Here is a 16825-nt window from a genome sequence, read left to right as displayed (position 1 = left end):
GCGCGACTGCAATTCGGAAGTCGAGGCCTGCTGAGTGTCATTATTGCTGTTGGCCATAGTGATTTTTCAGCTCTGAATCGGCAACCATCGCGCCAATGCGTCGGTGAACGGTTGCTGAACCATTCTTCGACAGCTTGATGGTGGATGCCTGGGCTTGGGCATATGCCCTACCTCCGAAATGACGGCCCCGAGTCCACGGAAGTCGATCGATAGCCTCGCCTCGGTGAGCTCAGCACCACCATTTCGGCAGTCCCAACCGTCGCAGCACGAATCCTCGCGGGCGCTTCCGTTCCAACGGTTCAGCACTCGACGATCCTCAACGGCTAGCGTCGCCAGCAGTATCGGCGGCATCTTGGACCCGGCACCGCATCATTCTTCTATTGCGGAATCCTGTCAAAATGGTTAGTGTTCTGTGATTGCAAGGGCGATTCGGCGGGTGATTTATGTTGTTTTTTGTTGCTGATTGTCGGCTTGTATGTGCGTCGTAGCCATATCAACCCTTCTTCAGCCTCCGATTGTCCGGACAGGCCTCGTTGCCCACACTACAGCCCCGTCGGGCGGCTACAAACCTCCGTCGACAAAGGACATTCCAACGGTCACCCTAACGAACGTGCCAAACGTGGACTCGAAAGCGTTTCAACCCTATCTTGATCAGGTCGGATCCCTGTACGATGCGTTCCAACGAGCCAAGGAAGCCGGCGATGAGGGGGAGTCACAACAGCATGCCAGGGGCAAGACTCTGTCTTCCAGGCCGACGTCGCCTAGGACGGAGGGATCCGATGGATTCAGATCGTACCCCACGGAACGGCGCCTCTCCGGCTTATCCGTTGGCTCGCGCGCAACCTCGCCATTGGACCCTCGCGGGAGACGGCGGTCATCACATGGAAAAGGGCCGCAGGCCGTGGCCCCACTATCGACGATACCAAGTGTATACTTTGAAGAGGATTTTCATTTAGAGAACCCGCGCACGTTTGACGTGGTTTCGGAAAAGTCAGAGGTTATCCGGCAACCGGCGAAGCGCGGGGAAGAGAAAGGCGTCAATGGGGCTGCTACAGAGCCTTTTAGCACGGGAAGGAAAGCACTGGCAACGAATGCGATTCTTCAGGAGAAACTATCGTGGTACATGGACACGGTTGAAATCCATTTGATCTCCTCGATCTCGACGGCGTCCAAGTCCTTCTTCACTGCGCTCGATTCTCTCCGTGAGGTGCATGCGGAGGCAGCGGATTCCGTCAGACGGATCCAAATCCTCCGTAAGGACCTCCACAAGATCGACAAGGAGATAGCCATGGGTGGTTTGAAAGTAGTGAATCTGCGCAGACGTAGAGAGAACGTTCGGAAGCTAGCAGACGCCGTTGCCCAGCTACATGAAGTCGTCGAAGCGATTACTGAATGCGAAACACTCGTTGAGAAGGGTGATATTGAAGAAGCTATTGATGGCCTGGATGAGGTGGAAAAATTGTTGGCCGGTGAGCAAGCGTCTCGAAAGCGAGGCCGGCAGGATGCGACGACGCAAGAGGACCAGAGGCCTGCCATTGATCTTCGAGGCGTTCGCGCTCTCCAGGGCGTCGACGAGGAGCTGTCGCGTCTTCGACAGCGGGCCGGCTTGGGCTACGAGAGCCGATTCCTCGACGACTTGTTGACAGACTTACGGCAGCATGTCAGCAGCGTGCCCGCGGATGCTACCTTACAGCGCTGGGGCGCCACCTTCCTGCGCAGTCGTGGCGGCGGCAGGTCGGCGCCGGCCGCGTCACCGGCCTACATGTCATTCGATGACAAGTTGCGATCGCGATTACACACGCAGCTAGTTGGCCTATCCCGGTCCAAGTACACAATGCCAGCTGCAACATCGTTCAAGACTGCAGTCCAGCGAGAAATGAAAAGTCTGATCCGGAAGCATCTGCCGAGCTCCAGTGACGACGACAATGACTCGATGATGTCTGCGTCGACGCATGGCGGGCGAGGACTGAGCCAGCAGAAGAAATCGTCCATTCTCGCAAGAAATCTACGAGCCATGGACGCGAGCGATGCATTTGAGATGTTGAAGAACATCTACACGGGAGTCAGCGAGGCACTCCGCCGGCTCAGCGTCCAGGTCAAGGTGCTTCTGGACATCACAAGTGGCCTGGGCTCGAGTGCCGCCAGTCAGTCGGCTGTACGGTCTCCATCACGAAGTTCGGACCCTCAAGGTGCGGAAGACAGCACCCAGTCGGGAGGAGGCCGCGCAAACTCGGCAGATGTGATTGGTGCTCAGGAGGAAACTCTGCAAGTCCTGGACATGTCCAGCCTGCTGGGCCAAGCGGTCGATATTGTCCAGTCGCAGATGGTGAAGGTCCTGAAGGTCCGGTCTGAGCAGACATTGTATCTGGATTTGGATGATTTTCTGCGGTACTTTAGCCTGAACCGGATGTTTGCGGACGAGTGCGAAGCGATCTCTGGCCGCAGCGGGACGGCACTGAAGACTGTGGTGGACAACCAGATCCGAGATTATATCGCCCGGTTCAGCGACAGTCAGCGGCATCATATTGTGGAAGTGATGGACTCGGACAAGTGGGAAGCCAAAGATTTCAGCGACGCCGAAAACGCTGTCCTCTCCCGGATCCTCAGTGCCAGTACGTCCGAGGTGGATTCATGGCTGCAGGCGTCGAAGATTTGGGCTTCGCCGGAGGAAGCTGCAAGCAGTGCCACGGCGACAGCCGAGCCCGCGTCCACCGAGAATACCACGACGGTGAACGGGGCCGGCAAGGAGAAAGTGCGGACGGCGACGTTTGATGACCAGCGGTACATCATTCCGGAGTCCGCTGTGACAATGATGTACACCATCGAGCGGTTCGAGCAGCTGGCGGCGAACATTCCCAGTATGACGGTCGAGATCGGCACCAACCTTGCCGAATGCCTGAAGCTGTTCAACTCGCGATCCTCGCAGCTGATCCTGGGCGCTGGGGCGACGCGCAGTGCGGGACTGAAAAACATCACGACCAAACACTTAGCGTTGTCGTCGCAGGCGCTGAGTTTCATCATCGCGCTGATTCCATACGTACGGGAGTTTGTGCGGCGGCAGTCGTCTTCGGCGCCGGTACTGGGCGAGTTCGACAAGGTCAAGCGGCTGTGCCAGGAGCACCAGAACGGTATCCACGAGAAGCTGGTGGACATCATGAGCAGCCGCTCAGCGAGCCACATGGCGGCGATGAAGAAGATCGACTGGGATGAGGACTCCACCGCTGGTGTCTCCGTCAACAAGTACATGGAGACGCTGGCCAAGGAAACAGCAACGCTGCATCGAGTTCTGACCCGGCATCTCCCGGAATCAACGGTGCAGATGATCATGCAGCCAGTTTTTCACAGCTACCGAGATCAATGGAGCAAGGCGTTTGAGGAGGTGACGGTGCAGACGGAGCGAGGGCGAGAGCGGTACGTTGATATCCCACGTGGCCGGCTAAAGAAAATAAACCATACTGACCGAGTCATGAATCCAGACTCCTCGCGGATGTCGACTTCTTCAACGCAAAGATCGGCAAGATTGACGGCGCGGGCGACCTAGGCGACCACCTCAAGGGCATCGTCCAGGCGAAGAAGCCACCGCCAGAACAATCATCAACTGACAGCACCACGGCAAACAACTCATAACCTACGCTTCGTCATTTTCACCTGGACATTTCCTTTCTTCAATCGATTTATCGAAGTCAACCGATCAATCGAATTCTCATGTACCGTATTACATCCATGGATAGAGACATTGTACATAATCCCATCCTTTATACATAATCATCTCGGACTCTTCATCCTTACAAGGAAAAAAAAAAAAAAGTTTACGAATACCCCAACGCCCCTCTCCCCTTCTTCTCCCCCATCGTCTTCGGCCCTCTCCCCCCGCTCTTCCCAGAACCCATCCCGCGACTCCCGCCGCCGCTGGCGAGGTTATTCGCGCCCATTACTTCGGGTAAGGCTGCGGCTTTGTATGAGCGGTCGACATCGGATCCCTAAAATTCATCATTAGCAATGAATTGTCCGGGGGAACGAAAAGGGGGCGGGGGATGCGAAGTACTGGATTTGTCCCGTGGGCTTTGTGGTCGCCCGGAGTGACTTCGATGGGGTTATCGGATTGGGGGACTCCGTTGTCGTAGTCAGCGCCTCGGGGCATGATGAATGGTGGGTTTTGTTGTTTGTGGGAGATATCTATGGGATTGGGATTTGGATTGAATCGAATTGAATTGAATTGACTCTTCTTCTTTTCTTCTCTTCTTGTTGAAGAAGAAGCGACGGTTATGGGTTAATATAATATACTATACTCGGTCGTCGACTTGCTTGTTCCTTGCTGGCTGGTGTCGGAGCTACCTATGACGTAGTCTTTACGTCAGGACTTGGGGATGATCAATGGATTGATATTATTGGTCGATGGTCAATCTGATAATCATGAGCGAATAGTCAGAACAACTTGGTTCAGAAGAAGTTCACGCAGTAGAAGGAGCAGCCAGACGCCGGAATCCTCCCTCCTCCGCAACCTTCTTTTGCAGCTCCGCCATGCGGATCTGGTCGCCGATCGGGTCGGTCGAGTCCGGGCTCAGAGGCCAGCCCAGGTACTCGTTGGTGTAGTTGGGCTGGAACGACGCGTTGAGAATGCCCAGGCGCTTGCCATAGTTCGTCACCTTGGCCCAGTCGCGCTGCACGTTCTTGAGGTCGCGGCTAAAGTACGCAAACGATCGTTCGAAGATCTTGCGGTTGACCGTCGTGCCCATGATCGGCTTGATCTCGACGTACTCCTCGTACGCCTTCTCGGGCTCCGCCAGCACGTAGTCCGTCGCCCGCTTGACCGCACGCAGGAACTTGCGCACCTTGTCCCCGTTAGCTGCAAGGAACGCGTCGTTGGCAATGTACAGGATCGAGCAGAAGCAGCAGCAGCCCAGCTCCGCCAGCTGGTCAATCCGCAGCATCTGCACGTCGTCGCGCGGCCGGTTCTGCGACGCGAGCCATTCCTCCAGCTCCACCATCTGCACATTCTCCAGCCCAATCCCCGCATCGACCTCTCCTTTGATGATCGCCTTGGTGACGTTCATCCCACATCGAACCGCGGTGTAGTCTCCCGCCGTCATGCCATAGTGCTTGGTCAATTCGTCGATTTGGATCTGTTATTGTCAGACCACCGGCCCCTCTCAAACCGATGTGTCCACCAACCTTGCCGAATTCGCCGACATAGCCGATCCGCTTGCCCTTCAAGGAGCGAAAGTCGGAGGTGATGCCGCTCCCTTTCAGATAAACAATGCCCGTAAAAGGCTCGTCCAGCAGCGATCCGATCGCAGTCACCGGAAAGTTGCGCGCCTTGGCCTGGACCCAGTCAATGCTGTATTTACTGATGCACCATCCGGCAGACATACAGCCAAGGTGTGGATCATGGCCTTGAAACCCATGTCCACCTTGCCGCTGCCAATGATCTCAGTCACATCGGACGGGTCATTGGGCTCGAGAAGAGCCACTTTCAGACCCTCATCCTTGAAGTAACCCTTGGCATGGGCCAGGTAGAGCGGGGCATGGTACGGGGTCGCGTGCCTACGATGTTTAGCAATCACAGTCTGCTTTCCCGGTTCCTCGCACCCAAGCCTACCAGTTAGTGAGGAACGTAATCTTGTCAGTCGACATTTTCGTGGCGATTTCTTGTGTTTAAATATAGTACGCGGTCACTACACCCGGTCAGCACAAACAAAAACTCAATCAACCCGGCCAACGTCTCTCCTTCGGAGAAACGGGCCGAGCAAAAGGGGGAAGGGGAGTCAAAGCCACGCATGTCCTTTCGCTAGTATTAACTAGATCAAGTTATGGCAGTATAATCTCAGCCCGACTGAGTCAGCCGTCCCCTCGCTAGGTGCGGATCCCAACGAGAGTTTGGAGTAACGGCCAGACACGAGTCGAGCACCTGCCATGCGTGTCCATGACCTGTTATACAATACGATACCTTGATCGTTGGAATCCATCTTGACAGAGGATCCAGCGCGTGGACTGCGCGGTTTGACCCAGGCGGCATCGTACCGTCGTGAGTATGAATGCTATGTATTGATTCATTATTAGCCTTTGAAGTAGGCTACTATCATTCTTGTCGATAGACATACATACCGAAAGTCGAGAAAGCTGAATCGAGGCAATCTTCAGGATTCTGCTGAGAGCAAGTTGGTCATAGAGGGGCATGGAGGGGTAGAATTGGTTAAATACTAGGTACCAGGTCTTTGCTGATGTCAGCGATCTACATCCTCGTATACTCGTAGACTTGCAATTGACCAATGATGCTCCTTTCTCGCCCTGAATTCAGCCAGAACGCTAGCCTAATTAGGTTAGACAATTGTACTCTAAAGCAAAAAAGGCAGGTCGTCAACATCTACCTCCGGCGAGGACCGGATGGGAAAGCTGGGAATAGTATGTAGGATCAAAGCCATGCATAGCGACGAGCACAGCCAATTTTACAGAGTTGCAATTCAAGATGAGCACGTATGTGATACCTATGGGACTCGATGGAGTCAATATGCGGAGATTCCACCACAATTCGCCAATAAACAGCTTACGGTTAGATACAAGCTAGATGTGGATCGGTCCAAGATGCAGCCAAGTTGCCAATCTTTGCGGATGACGGACTTCTGACCTGTCATTTGTCGTTCAAAAACGCCGAGTCAAGTGGAGATTGCGTCCGGTCTCCAGAGTTTCTCATGTGCAGCGACAGCGGGAACGGATATTCTTCGGGCTCCTCTTCCTCCCTGCGAAGGGCATATCAACCATTGATCAGTCCTTCAGGAGCAACATTGGACTCACGGTAACCTCCAAGCAACGTAGTCCTCCGTACTCAGTTCTTCACGCCCCTCCTGCAAGGATGCGAAATCTCCCGGTGTCATCATGCCACTTCGGTCGCGCGGTGACCCCGGAACGGAAAGTGGGCGAGAGATTTTCTGGGCAGTGCCCCCAATGATCTTTGTGAAGTCTTCGTTGGGGTCAAACGATGACGGGTAAGCTGTATCAAAGTCAATCGGTTGGGGGAGAACAAGTGAAGAGGCCAATCAGATCATCCTTACCTCGTCGCAGAGCCAGCTGCCGGGCCTTGACATACTCAAGGCCCATGCGCTTCCAGTCTAGAATATCGCCCAACCGCTCTGTTCGGTTGCGCTGATTGATCCGCTGCCGCCGGGTTTGCATGGCAAAGTCGTACATTTGTTGAGTCAGCTGGTTAATCGACTCGTCGACGCTCTGCAGCCGGCGGTCGACAATGTGAATCCCGTAGTCGGACGGGTTCTCGATGAGATCCTCCATGTAGCATCCAAACCCAGACAGGTTCGTTGTGATGTTGGGAACCCCCATCACCGTGCACTCAGCCGGGGTGTACCCCCACGGCTCGTAGTATGACGGGAAAACGCCCAAGTGGGTGCCGCGCACAAAGTCGTCATAGTCCAGTGGCACGATCGGGTTGCCCGAACTGAGAAACTCTGGATGAAACACAATCTTGACGCGGTCGTCTGGGTGATTGAACAACTGTACGCGACGAAGCTGATTCAGGATCGGATCGTCGGCGTCGTTGACCATGTTATGCGTCACGATCGGCGGCAAGGTCTGCCGCTTGAGGGCGAAGAGCCGTCGACGCAGCAGGATGCGATCTTGGCTGGAAATGAGGTCCTTCTCGTCGGGCATATTGTTTCCCTCTTTCCACGCCAGACATCGCTCAAATAATCGCTGGCCCATGTTTTTCTCTACCTTCCTCAGCGTCTCCCGCAGCGATCTGACTACAGCCTGACCCTTCAACGCCTCGACATTGAGTGAGGACGTCTGCGCCGGCATGATGATGAACGCAACCACCGTCGTCTTCGTTCCTCTGACCTTTAAGCGATAATTCAATCGCGCAAGGGCCTCAATGAACATATCAACACCCTTATTCCGATACTCGTAACGGCCAGATGTAAAGTAGTACAGGGTGTTGTCCAGGTCAAAATCCATATGACCGTAGAAATGGCCCCGGACAAAGTCGTGGATCTTTTCTTTTGCTTGCGAGTGGAGGTTCTGGAACTCGTGCACAGCCGAGAATTTCTTGACATTCAAGCCGTTGGGCAGAACGCCGTCGGGCTTCCGCTTTAGCAAGTGTTCGCTCTCGTACGCGGTGATATGCGACACGGTTGTAAAGACGTCAGCCGTGTGTGCTGCGGCTCGCTCAATGCAATACCGGTGGTAGATGCCCCGTTTCCCGGCCTCGGCATCCACGTCGAAATATTGCAGGTTGTTGTAAAAGTCCACCGACCCGGCGCAGAGGTAGCGCCCCAGCAGCGTGGCATGGGTGGTGAAGATCGTGGTCACATCCATGTGGCGCTTCTTCGTTAGCGGCAGCGCGACGCTGGCAAGCCATTCGTGGAAGTGGGCAATGACGGCACGTTCTCGATCATGCGCGATATACTGTCATCAAGGCGCTATTAGACACATACGACTGGCCTGGCCGAGGAAGCAGGGGACTTACCTCTCCAAGGAACCAGGCGACCAGATAGCCAAACACAATGGCTTCGTTTGTTTCGTGATCTGCATCCGGGGACGGGATATTGGCGATGTTCCATAGATCCCCCTTCCACTCGTTTAAGAAACGATAGCCAGTACCAGTGTCAATGAGCAAAACCCGGGGCGCTCCTTCAATTAGCCATCGCCCGTAGATCATGTCAATGCCACGGTCTTTCATCGAAGAAATGGTCTCTACCAAGGCCGGGTTTGTTGGAGTCAGCGTTTCGACCTCGGCGGCGGCCTGCAGACGATTCAGCCTTTTTTTCTTTTCGTATTTCACATCAGAAAGATTTCGTACGCACCGATGCGCGATTAAGGGGTCCGATCAGAGTGTAGCGCTCCCCATACTCTGCAGTGGTGACTGGTGCCTTGGACTTAAGGACGGAGTAGATTCCACCAACTGTTCAGGGGCAATCAGATGTCAGTAGCGACCAATGTCATACTATAAAAAAAGGTAGGCGAACCTCGATGGGCCACTTCTGTGGACACTTCAAACAGGATATGGTTATAGATGTCTCGCCTGGGAACGTCGGTGCCATTGCTCTCGGCCATGGCGAGTGGATGGAGTGGAGCGAAGTAGGAATGAACAAGAGGAGGAAAAGTACCTAGGTAGGTAGTAGTAACTAATTGCACATCCGGCAATGCACAGAAGAGCGACAGAGTAGTAACAGCAGGGAAAGCTATGGAAATATCTCCTCGTGAGCGAGCTGCGGCGGGGATGCTACCTGGCCCCTGTCTTACTGCGCACGGCGGACGGGGAACAATGATGGAAAAGTACAAGCCAAGCGAAAGTCAAATCTCCATCATTTCTCAATCATGAACGGTTTCATGGCGAACAAAAACACATTGTGTGCTCGAGGAGTTGAGGCAGAAACCCCAGCTCCTGACCGAATCCGGGCTTTATTTAAGACACTCGGCACCGCTGGATTCCGTCATCGCCTGGGCTCCTTTGACAGCCATGTTTGCTCCATTCATGGCATAAACAGTTCAGAGAAACGGCATGTATCGGTTTCTTTATGCAGTGATCCCGTGGGCCGAGACCATTGAGCTACATGCGATACGCCATGACGGTGTTTTTTGAGCCAGCAAACATTCACCTAGGTTTTTTTCGCCTCGAAGCCGAGTTGTACGGTGAACCCCTGTGCAATCCCGTCGTTACCGCTTCATCTCTGAACGACATCTTGGCCAGCATCGTGCTGTCTGAATCAAATACAACATCTTGGAACCCGTCGATAAAGGAATGCACCGGAGATCAGTTCGATTAGTAGCTGCTCCATAACGTCATGCCCCGGAATGTAGTGCTGACAGCTGATCGCCAAAGTGTGGAGAAGCGAAATGCTGCGCACGTGAATCGAACCATCGATCATTACGTAAGCGTTCTAATGATCTACAAGCTGACCAATCAGCGTCACGAACATCCCGCACACCCCTGGATATTACATCATCGGACGCACGGGCTACAATTCAGGTAGTCTAGCTGTTCAAGGAAAGAGACTAGCCTAATTTGGTTAGGTTAGTTGATGAGTGTGGAGGTCCGGATCCTCCTCCCGCCTGTTCATCCCTACTGGCTCCTGTTGAGCACTGACCTGCTCAAGCCAATGCCAATTGACGGCACAGCAGGAGAACTATGGCGCATCCACGGAGATGATATCGCCAATGATGGCTCACCTATCACTGTTCCGAGATAATAACTGGAAGAAGTGATGTGACTGCATCCACAAACATCATAACCTCACCAGCAGTCTGTCCGATGACGCCAGGTACTTTTTTGGTCTTTTTACCAATCGATTCTCGATGAACAATATATTCACTGTATTATTCTATTGCTATGTACTTTGAAAGGACCTTGAAGAGATATGACAGCAAAGATTGAGAATCTTGAGTTCTGCCTCTATTTGTTGCGCTTGTAGATCTTGTCCAGGTACGTCTCAAAGACGGCCTTCTTCAATCCCTCGGATTCATCGACGCCCTCAATCTGCTGCCGCAGTTCGGCAACTCGCTTCTCTTCAAACTCCAGGTAGCGCTGGTCCAGCTTCAGTTCATGGTACAAGGCCTTGACTTTGGCTTCCAGAGCACTGTCCTTGCGCCCATAGGCCTCATCCAGCAGCTTGCGCTGCTCGGGCGTCACAATCTCCAGAGCCTGGTTGATCAGCCACGAGCACTTGTTGTCCTGGATGTCCGTGCCGATCTTGCCAATCACTTCGGGTGCACCGAACGCATCGAGGTAGTCGTCCTGGATCTGGAAGTACTCGCCCAGCGGAATGAGGATATCTTCCGCCTGCTTTAGGTTCTTGGGCGTAGCAAGCTGCAGGTAGTGCAGTGCCAAGGCAACCGGCAAGTAGAAGCTGTAGTATGCCGTCTTGTACTTGACGATGAATGTGTACTTGTCCATGGAGAAGTTGCCGAGATCGACCTTGTCCTCGGGGGCGGTGATCAGATCGCACAGCTGTCCGAGCTCCGTCTGGAAGGTCACCTCATGGAACAGTTCCAGGAAATCGACGTAGGCCGGGTGGTCGCGGAACACCTTTTTCAGAATCACATATATTGACGACTCCAGCATGAATGCGTCGTTGATGGCGATCATGCCCACGCCTTCCCGACGATACCAGCAGGGCTGTCCGCGGCGGGTAATCGAACCGTCCATGATGTCGTCACTGACCAGAAAGAACGCCTGCAGCGCCTCGGTCAACCACCCGAGAAGGGTGGAGTGGAACAATTCTTCTTTATTCAATGGACGCCCGAGCAGCGCAATGGCGGAGTCAGGGACCGACATGCCGCGGTTCATTTTGCCGCCGACGAGGTTGGTTTTGAGGTTCTATAGAGCGTGCGACTCCGTCAACGGCAAGAATTGATAATAGTTTTCTGGATGCATACCGTTTCGAACCACTTCATGGCGTTCTCTGGCACTTCATATTTGCGGGCAGATGCGAGGATATCCTCGATCAGGGTCGGCAGAGTCGCCTGGAATTCCTCGCGGGTGATACGTGTCGCCATGGTTGACGGACAATATTTGCGACAGAGGCCGGTTTAAGAATCGAGAAAGGGCGAGAAGTGAGCGAATCTCGGCTCAATGGCAACTTCAGACCAGGCTGGACTCGAAAACAACAAAATTGGACGTCCACTCGCGAAGGCGGTGTGCCGTCCCGCAGATAAGCTGCAGGTACCGTTCGACTGATACGTAACGTATGATACCGTTCATAACCTGTATATTACCTGAAGATCGCTTGTAAGAATGGGTTTGTTTAACCGATTACGCCCTACCACACGTTTGTGATGTTTGTCGCGTTTCGATATCGTGGTTTACAGACTGAAGTGAATTGGCACTTGATATAGTAGTACATGCCATGATGAAGCTCTGACTCTACTTGCTCGAAAGACGGTGCTGGCCCTTATTACAGTCAATCTCACAATTGCCTCCGTATCTGCCGTTTCGATCTCGTGCGCCTCCAGCCGCGCGTCACTCAGCCGACGCCCTCGACGGCAATATGGCTTCGCAAGTTGATGAGAACCGCATCAAGGAGCTGCGCTTCCGTTTGGAAGATGCGGTCATCAAGTGTTCCGATCGATGCTTATACCAGGCCGCAAAATGGTAGTGCACTTGGTCCAGAATACTGCGGAAAGATCTAACAGCTACTCGGGCACAGGGCGGCAGAGATGCTGGACGCCCTCCCTCCTCCCAGCGACGACCACGACATTGATCCCGACACGTCAATGGACACGTCTGAGTCGCCGCTACCTACCAACCCGTTCCTACGACAGCACGATCCGACCGAGGCAGTGCTCGAGGCACAGGAAGCTCATAAATACCTGCTCGCCAAGTCATATTTCGACACCCGCGAATATGACCGCTGCGCTGCCGTCTTCCTTCCGCCCACGGTTCCGCCCGTTCCGATGACGACGCCAAAAAGTCGCACAGCGACTGCGTCTCAGAAGGGCAAGGGCAAGACTCCACTGTCAGGGCCAAAGTCAAGCAGCGCTCCACCGAAGAATCCCTACCCCCGCTTGAGTCAAAAGTCACTCTTTCTGGCGCTGTATGCAAAGTATCTCGCCGGCGAGAAGCGCAAGGATGAGGAAACAGAAATGATTCTGGGTCCGGCCGACGGTGGGATGACAGTAAACCGGGAGCTGCCCGACTTGGCCCGCGGTCTGGAGGGATGGTTCGCTGAACGCAGGGAACGCGGACTGGAGGACCGTGGGCAGGGCTGGCTAGAGTACCTCTACGGAGTGATTCTGCTCAAAGGAAAGAACCTTGAAGAAGCCAAAAAATGGTTGATACGTAGCGTACATCTATACCCGTTCAACTGGAGCGCATGGCAGGAGTTGAGCGACTTGGTGCCTAGCGTGGAAGATGTGCGTGCGCCTTGCTCATTGCTTGTTCAATCAGAAAGACTGACGGCAATAGTTGAGACAAGTGTCAGAAGAGCTGCCGGACCATATTATGTCTTTGGTCTTTCATGTATACTGCAGCCAGGAGCTGTACCAAGCCACTGAGGACACCCATCAGATGCTGACCGGTCTTGAAAATATCTTTCCTAACAGCGCGTTCCTCAAGACGCAGCGAGCTCTTCTATACTATCACTCTAAAGGTAAGCAGAATCTCGATTCATACGAACGTCTGGTCTTCTCTGACACGACCCAGACTTTGAGGAAGCTTCCTCAATATTTGCCGATATTCTCATCTCTTCACCCCATCGACTGGATGGTTTGGACCACTACTCGAATATCCTTTACGTCATGGGCGCTCGACCCCAGCTTGCATTCATCGCCCAGCTGGCCACAGCAACGGACAAATTCCGGCCCGAGACCTGCTGCGTCGTAGGCAACTACTACTCCCTGAAGTCGGAGCACGAAAAAGCAGTCATGTACTTCCGGCGCGCGCTGACTCTGGACCGGAACTTCCTCTCCGCATGGACCCTGATGGGTCATGAATACATCGAGATGAAGAACACGCACGCGGCGATCGAGTCGTACCGCCGGGCGGTCGACATTAACCGCAAGGACTACCGCGCCTGGTACGGCCTGGGCCAGGCATACGAGGTGCTCGACATGTCCTACTATGCGCTGTTCTACTACCAACGCGCGGCGGCCCTGCGACCATACGACCCCAAGATGTGGCAGGCAGTCGGCACGTGCTACGCCAAGATGGACCGAATTGAGCAGAGCATCAAGGCGATGAAGCGCGCGTTGGTCGCCGGATCGTATTACGAGCCATCAGGAGGCGCCGACGCCGGCGGCCGAAGAATCCTCGACCCGGACGCGCTGTACCAAATCGCGACGTTATATGAGCGGCTCGGCGATATGGACGAAGCCGCTGCATACATGGAACTCACTCTACAGCAGGAAACAGGCGAGATCGACCCGCCAGAGGACGGGTCGGACTTGGGCGGCCCGTCAGTGTTGTCCTCCTCGTCGGAATCGGAGTCGTCAGATCAGGAATCTGAAGACGGAACGTCCCGACCCCGCGGCAGTCGTCGCCGCAGCCAGCACCACCGCCGCCGTGATGATGATCACCGCCGTCGCCACACCCTCGATCCGGAAGATGAGCCGGAAACCGTCGGGGGTACGGGCGTGACGGCCACGACGTCCAAAGCCCGGTTATGGCTCGCGCGATGGGCTCTGCGGCATGATGATCTTGCGCGAGCGGACCAGTTGGCGAGTGAGTTGTGCCAGGATGGTGTTGAAGTCGAGGAGGCAAAGGCGTTAATGAGGGATGTTCGAGCGAGAAGGGAGCCGGGGCCGGGTGATGGAATGCACTAAATTGATTGACATTGTAGCATTTTCTTCCGGGAGTATAGATACCGTTTATGGACAGGAATAATAGCATTGGAGGCGTTGCACATGATGAACAGTCGATGGGATACCGAATCCGTCCATGACACAAGACCAGAGGTACTCTCGGGACGAAAGATTCATCACGTACATCTCCTTTGAAGCTTTTTGAATGACTCCAGTCGAAGTTTAGCATCTGAGAAGCAGTCAACCACTTCAACGATGTATGAATAGAGTCCCTGGTTATACCTGAGGAATACCTTCCATACTGATACGCTCTATGCAATCCTGGCGACGGTATCTGTGGAATCCATTGTACTTTCATAACTTCGTATCCACGGCAAAATAGCCTGCTGGACCTCTCGCTGTGATTCAAAACGCAATTATCATCCGCCATGATCCGGTCGTAGGCGTCCTTATAGGTCCGGCACCCGACACGGGTTGCCAGCGGCACATTGAACAGCTCTGTATCCGGACCCTTGGTTTAGAGACTTGCGAGTGAAGTTCACGAAGCCAAAACCCGGGCCCTCAGAAGCCAGTTTGATTGTTTGGTTCTCGTCGCACGTAGGAAACTTCGGGCGACACCGCACCGCCCGTCTAGAAGTAAGGAATTTAGTATCTTTCAGTGAGTCCGAACCATTTGTCAACGGTACTAGGTCCTAGGTACGAACTTGCTGCGTGACATTTGATACCGTCCCTTTTCCCCAGTGGACGAGAGAGGTCATTGCAAGGATAACCCCTCAGCTATCAGTCTGGCCGACTGCAATCGGAACGAAGTCAGCATGGATCAATCATCAATGGCTCCAAGTACAAAGGTTCCATGTAGGGTTTGAGTGTGAGTGTCTGGACCCTGCCGACTCGAGCAGAGGTCTATGGCAATGGAGCAGCGATCTGTTCATCAAAGAACTGTAGCAGACAAATCAGGATTCAGCAATTGACTCACATCAGGATGTGAGTTCATAGGTCCTTGACAGTAGAAAACAAGGGATGTTCTTTGTGTTGAATATCAAGAACTACAAGTAGTGCCAGCTTTGGTACACGTAGTACTAGCACTGTGTTCGTTAATGAACGGACAATGATTCAAGGATCCAGGCAAGTGCATAAGGAGTTGTATCTGATGGCATCGAGTTGTTTCAAGGCCCCTGGGTCCGCCGTTATGCGAGGGCACCACATCTGATCTGGCCAATTTCTCCATATCTTCTGCACTGCCGTACAAAGAGATAGCAGAAAACATGAATCATGCATAATAGGTACTCATTCATAACATCCATTCTAAGAGGAATAATGGCATTAGGGGTGTTGCGCACATGACACAAGGAATTTCATCACGTAAATGTCCAGCATTTGACAAAACAATCAAAATGAACAGTGCCCCTAACGTATGGTGAACCTTATGGGCTTATCAGTAAACCGGACTGACGAACATATCTATGAAACTCAGATTTCCATAGCCTTTTATCTACGGCAGACTCAGCTGCCGGACGATCATCTCCAGGATTCAGAACACAATCCTTCTGCGCAATAATTTTGTCGTCGATGACATCCAGGTATGTCCGACACTCGACACGGGTTCCCACTGGGAAACTTGTCACATTTGCATCTGGGCTCTCGGGTCCGAGCGACTTGCGAGTGAAGTTGACGAAGCCGTACCCTGGGCCGTCGAAAGCCATCTTGATGGTTTGATTCTTGTGGCACAAAGTGACCTCTGGAGACACCGCACCACCGTCTGCTTTACAATGAGCCTAACGTACTCTTGGTAGTAATATGGCAGTTATATAGTAACCTACGTACCTGCTGCCTGGCACTTGTTTGTGGTACCGTTCAATTTTCCCAATGATGGAGAAAGGTCGTTGCAAGGATACCCATAACCTTCCCAGCCCCAATTGTGTGCCTGGAGGCGGCAGTTCTTTTGTTCATCGGCCACAAGCTCGATCCATTTTTCAGTAGGCTCAGAGGCGTCTTTGCTGATGGCTGCTGCAAGGAAAAGAGGAATGGCAGCAAGAAGAGCCGTGAGGAAGTTCATGCTGAATTCGATCCTCTGGGGACAAGAAGTGCTTCACTCGAACCTTGATACCTTTCAGAAAACTAATCCTTGACTCGGTACGTTCGATGGAGGGTTCAAAGCATTATTTTATATATTCATGTACTTTTTGACTGGCTTCACAGTTTGGTCTACAGGTTCTGCGACCAGCAGTAGCCCTAACCCTTTGTTCAACCAACCGGTTGATTCGTAGCTATCAGGTCGACAGGTAGCGAGGAGATGAAACAGTAGCAAGGTAAATTTCCCATACTGTAATCCATCACGTACGCATTCATCGGTCATCAAGGGCTCCGGCTCGGTCGAAGAGCCCGATTTAGGGCTCAAGTGCGGGCGACTCGGCCCCGTCGACTCGGTGCAGCTGTTCGTCATTGGATCAGGGTTCATTCATTCATTGTCTCTCACTTGTGGATGCGAGATTATAACAATGGGCTACACAGAAGAGCTTCTTAGCAGCTCACGCCAAGTATCAACCAATTCAAGGGACGTTCTTTGTGCTGGAATCACGGG

General features: G+C 53.3%; 6 protein-coding genes across 6 annotated transcripts; 2 read left to right on the top strand and 4 right to left on the bottom strand.

Moving 5' to 3' along the window:
• Nucleotides 1-178: 178 nt before the first annotated feature.
• VTN31DRAFT_5141 (uncharacterized protein) lies at nucleotides 179-3627 on the top strand (the record flags this gene model as incomplete). The annotated part of the gene is made up of 3 exons (XM_069405608.1): nucleotides 179-401; nucleotides 489-3411; nucleotides 3477-3627. The coding sequence occupies 3 exons, from the start codon at nucleotides 179-181 to the stop codon at nucleotides 3625-3627; spliced, it is 3297 nt and encodes a 1098-aa protein (XP_069260654.1).
• Nucleotides 3628-4451: 824 nt separating this feature from the next.
• VTN31DRAFT_5140 (uncharacterized protein) lies at nucleotides 4452-5634 on the bottom strand (the record flags this gene model as incomplete). Its single annotated transcript, XM_069405607.1, has 4 exons — nucleotides 4452-5123; nucleotides 5173-5322; nucleotides 5373-5544; nucleotides 5600-5634. The coding sequence occupies 4 exons, from the start codon at nucleotides 5632-5634 to the stop codon at nucleotides 4452-4454; spliced, it is 1029 nt and encodes a 342-aa protein (XP_069260653.1).
• A 994-nt stretch (nucleotides 5635-6628) lies between these two features.
• VTN31DRAFT_5139 (uncharacterized protein) lies at nucleotides 6629-9060 on the bottom strand (the record flags this gene model as incomplete). Its single annotated transcript, XM_069405605.1, has 6 exons — nucleotides 6629-6737; nucleotides 6793-6988; nucleotides 7050-8412; nucleotides 8474-8749; nucleotides 8811-8908; nucleotides 8973-9060. The coding sequence occupies 6 exons, from the start codon at nucleotides 9058-9060 to the stop codon at nucleotides 6629-6631; spliced, it is 2130 nt and encodes a 709-aa protein (XP_069260652.1).
• Nucleotides 9061-10399: 1339 nt separating this feature from the next.
• On the bottom strand, nucleotides 10400-11502 carry VTN31DRAFT_5138 (uncharacterized protein; the record flags this gene model as incomplete). Its single annotated transcript, XM_069405604.1, has 2 exons — nucleotides 10400-11323; nucleotides 11383-11502. The coding sequence occupies 2 exons, from the start codon at nucleotides 11500-11502 to the stop codon at nucleotides 10400-10402; spliced, it is 1044 nt and encodes a 347-aa protein (XP_069260651.1).
• A 491-nt stretch (nucleotides 11503-11993) lies between these two features.
• Nucleotides 11994-14265, top strand: VTN31DRAFT_5137 (uncharacterized protein; the record flags this gene model as incomplete). The annotated part of the gene is made up of 4 exons (XM_069405603.1): nucleotides 11994-12097; nucleotides 12153-12858; nucleotides 12911-13094; nucleotides 13148-14265. 4 exons carry the CDS (start codon nucleotides 11994-11996, stop codon nucleotides 14263-14265), a joined length of 2112 nt encoding a protein of 703 aa, XP_069260650.1.
• Nucleotides 14266-14693: 428 nt separating this feature from the next.
• On the bottom strand, nucleotides 14694-16300 carry VTN31DRAFT_5136 (uncharacterized protein; the record flags this gene model as incomplete). Its single annotated transcript, XM_069405602.1, has 4 exons — nucleotides 14694-14874; nucleotides 14949-14974; nucleotides 15702-16003; nucleotides 16069-16300. 4 exons carry the CDS (start codon nucleotides 16298-16300, stop codon nucleotides 14694-14696), a joined length of 741 nt encoding a protein of 246 aa, XP_069260649.1.
• Between the last annotated feature and the right edge of the window lie 525 nt (nucleotides 16301-16825).

This window comes from Thermomyces dupontii, assembly GCF_041956625.1.
Source record: "Thermomyces dupontii strain NRRL 2155 unplaced genomic scaffold VTN31scaffold_4, whole genome shotgun sequence".
Lineage (NCBI taxonomy): Eukaryota > Fungi > Ascomycota > Eurotiomycetes > Eurotiales > Trichocomaceae > Thermomyces > Thermomyces dupontii.
The sequence above is the reverse complement of the archived record's forward strand: the minus strand, read 5'-3'. Positions and strand labels throughout refer to the sequence as shown.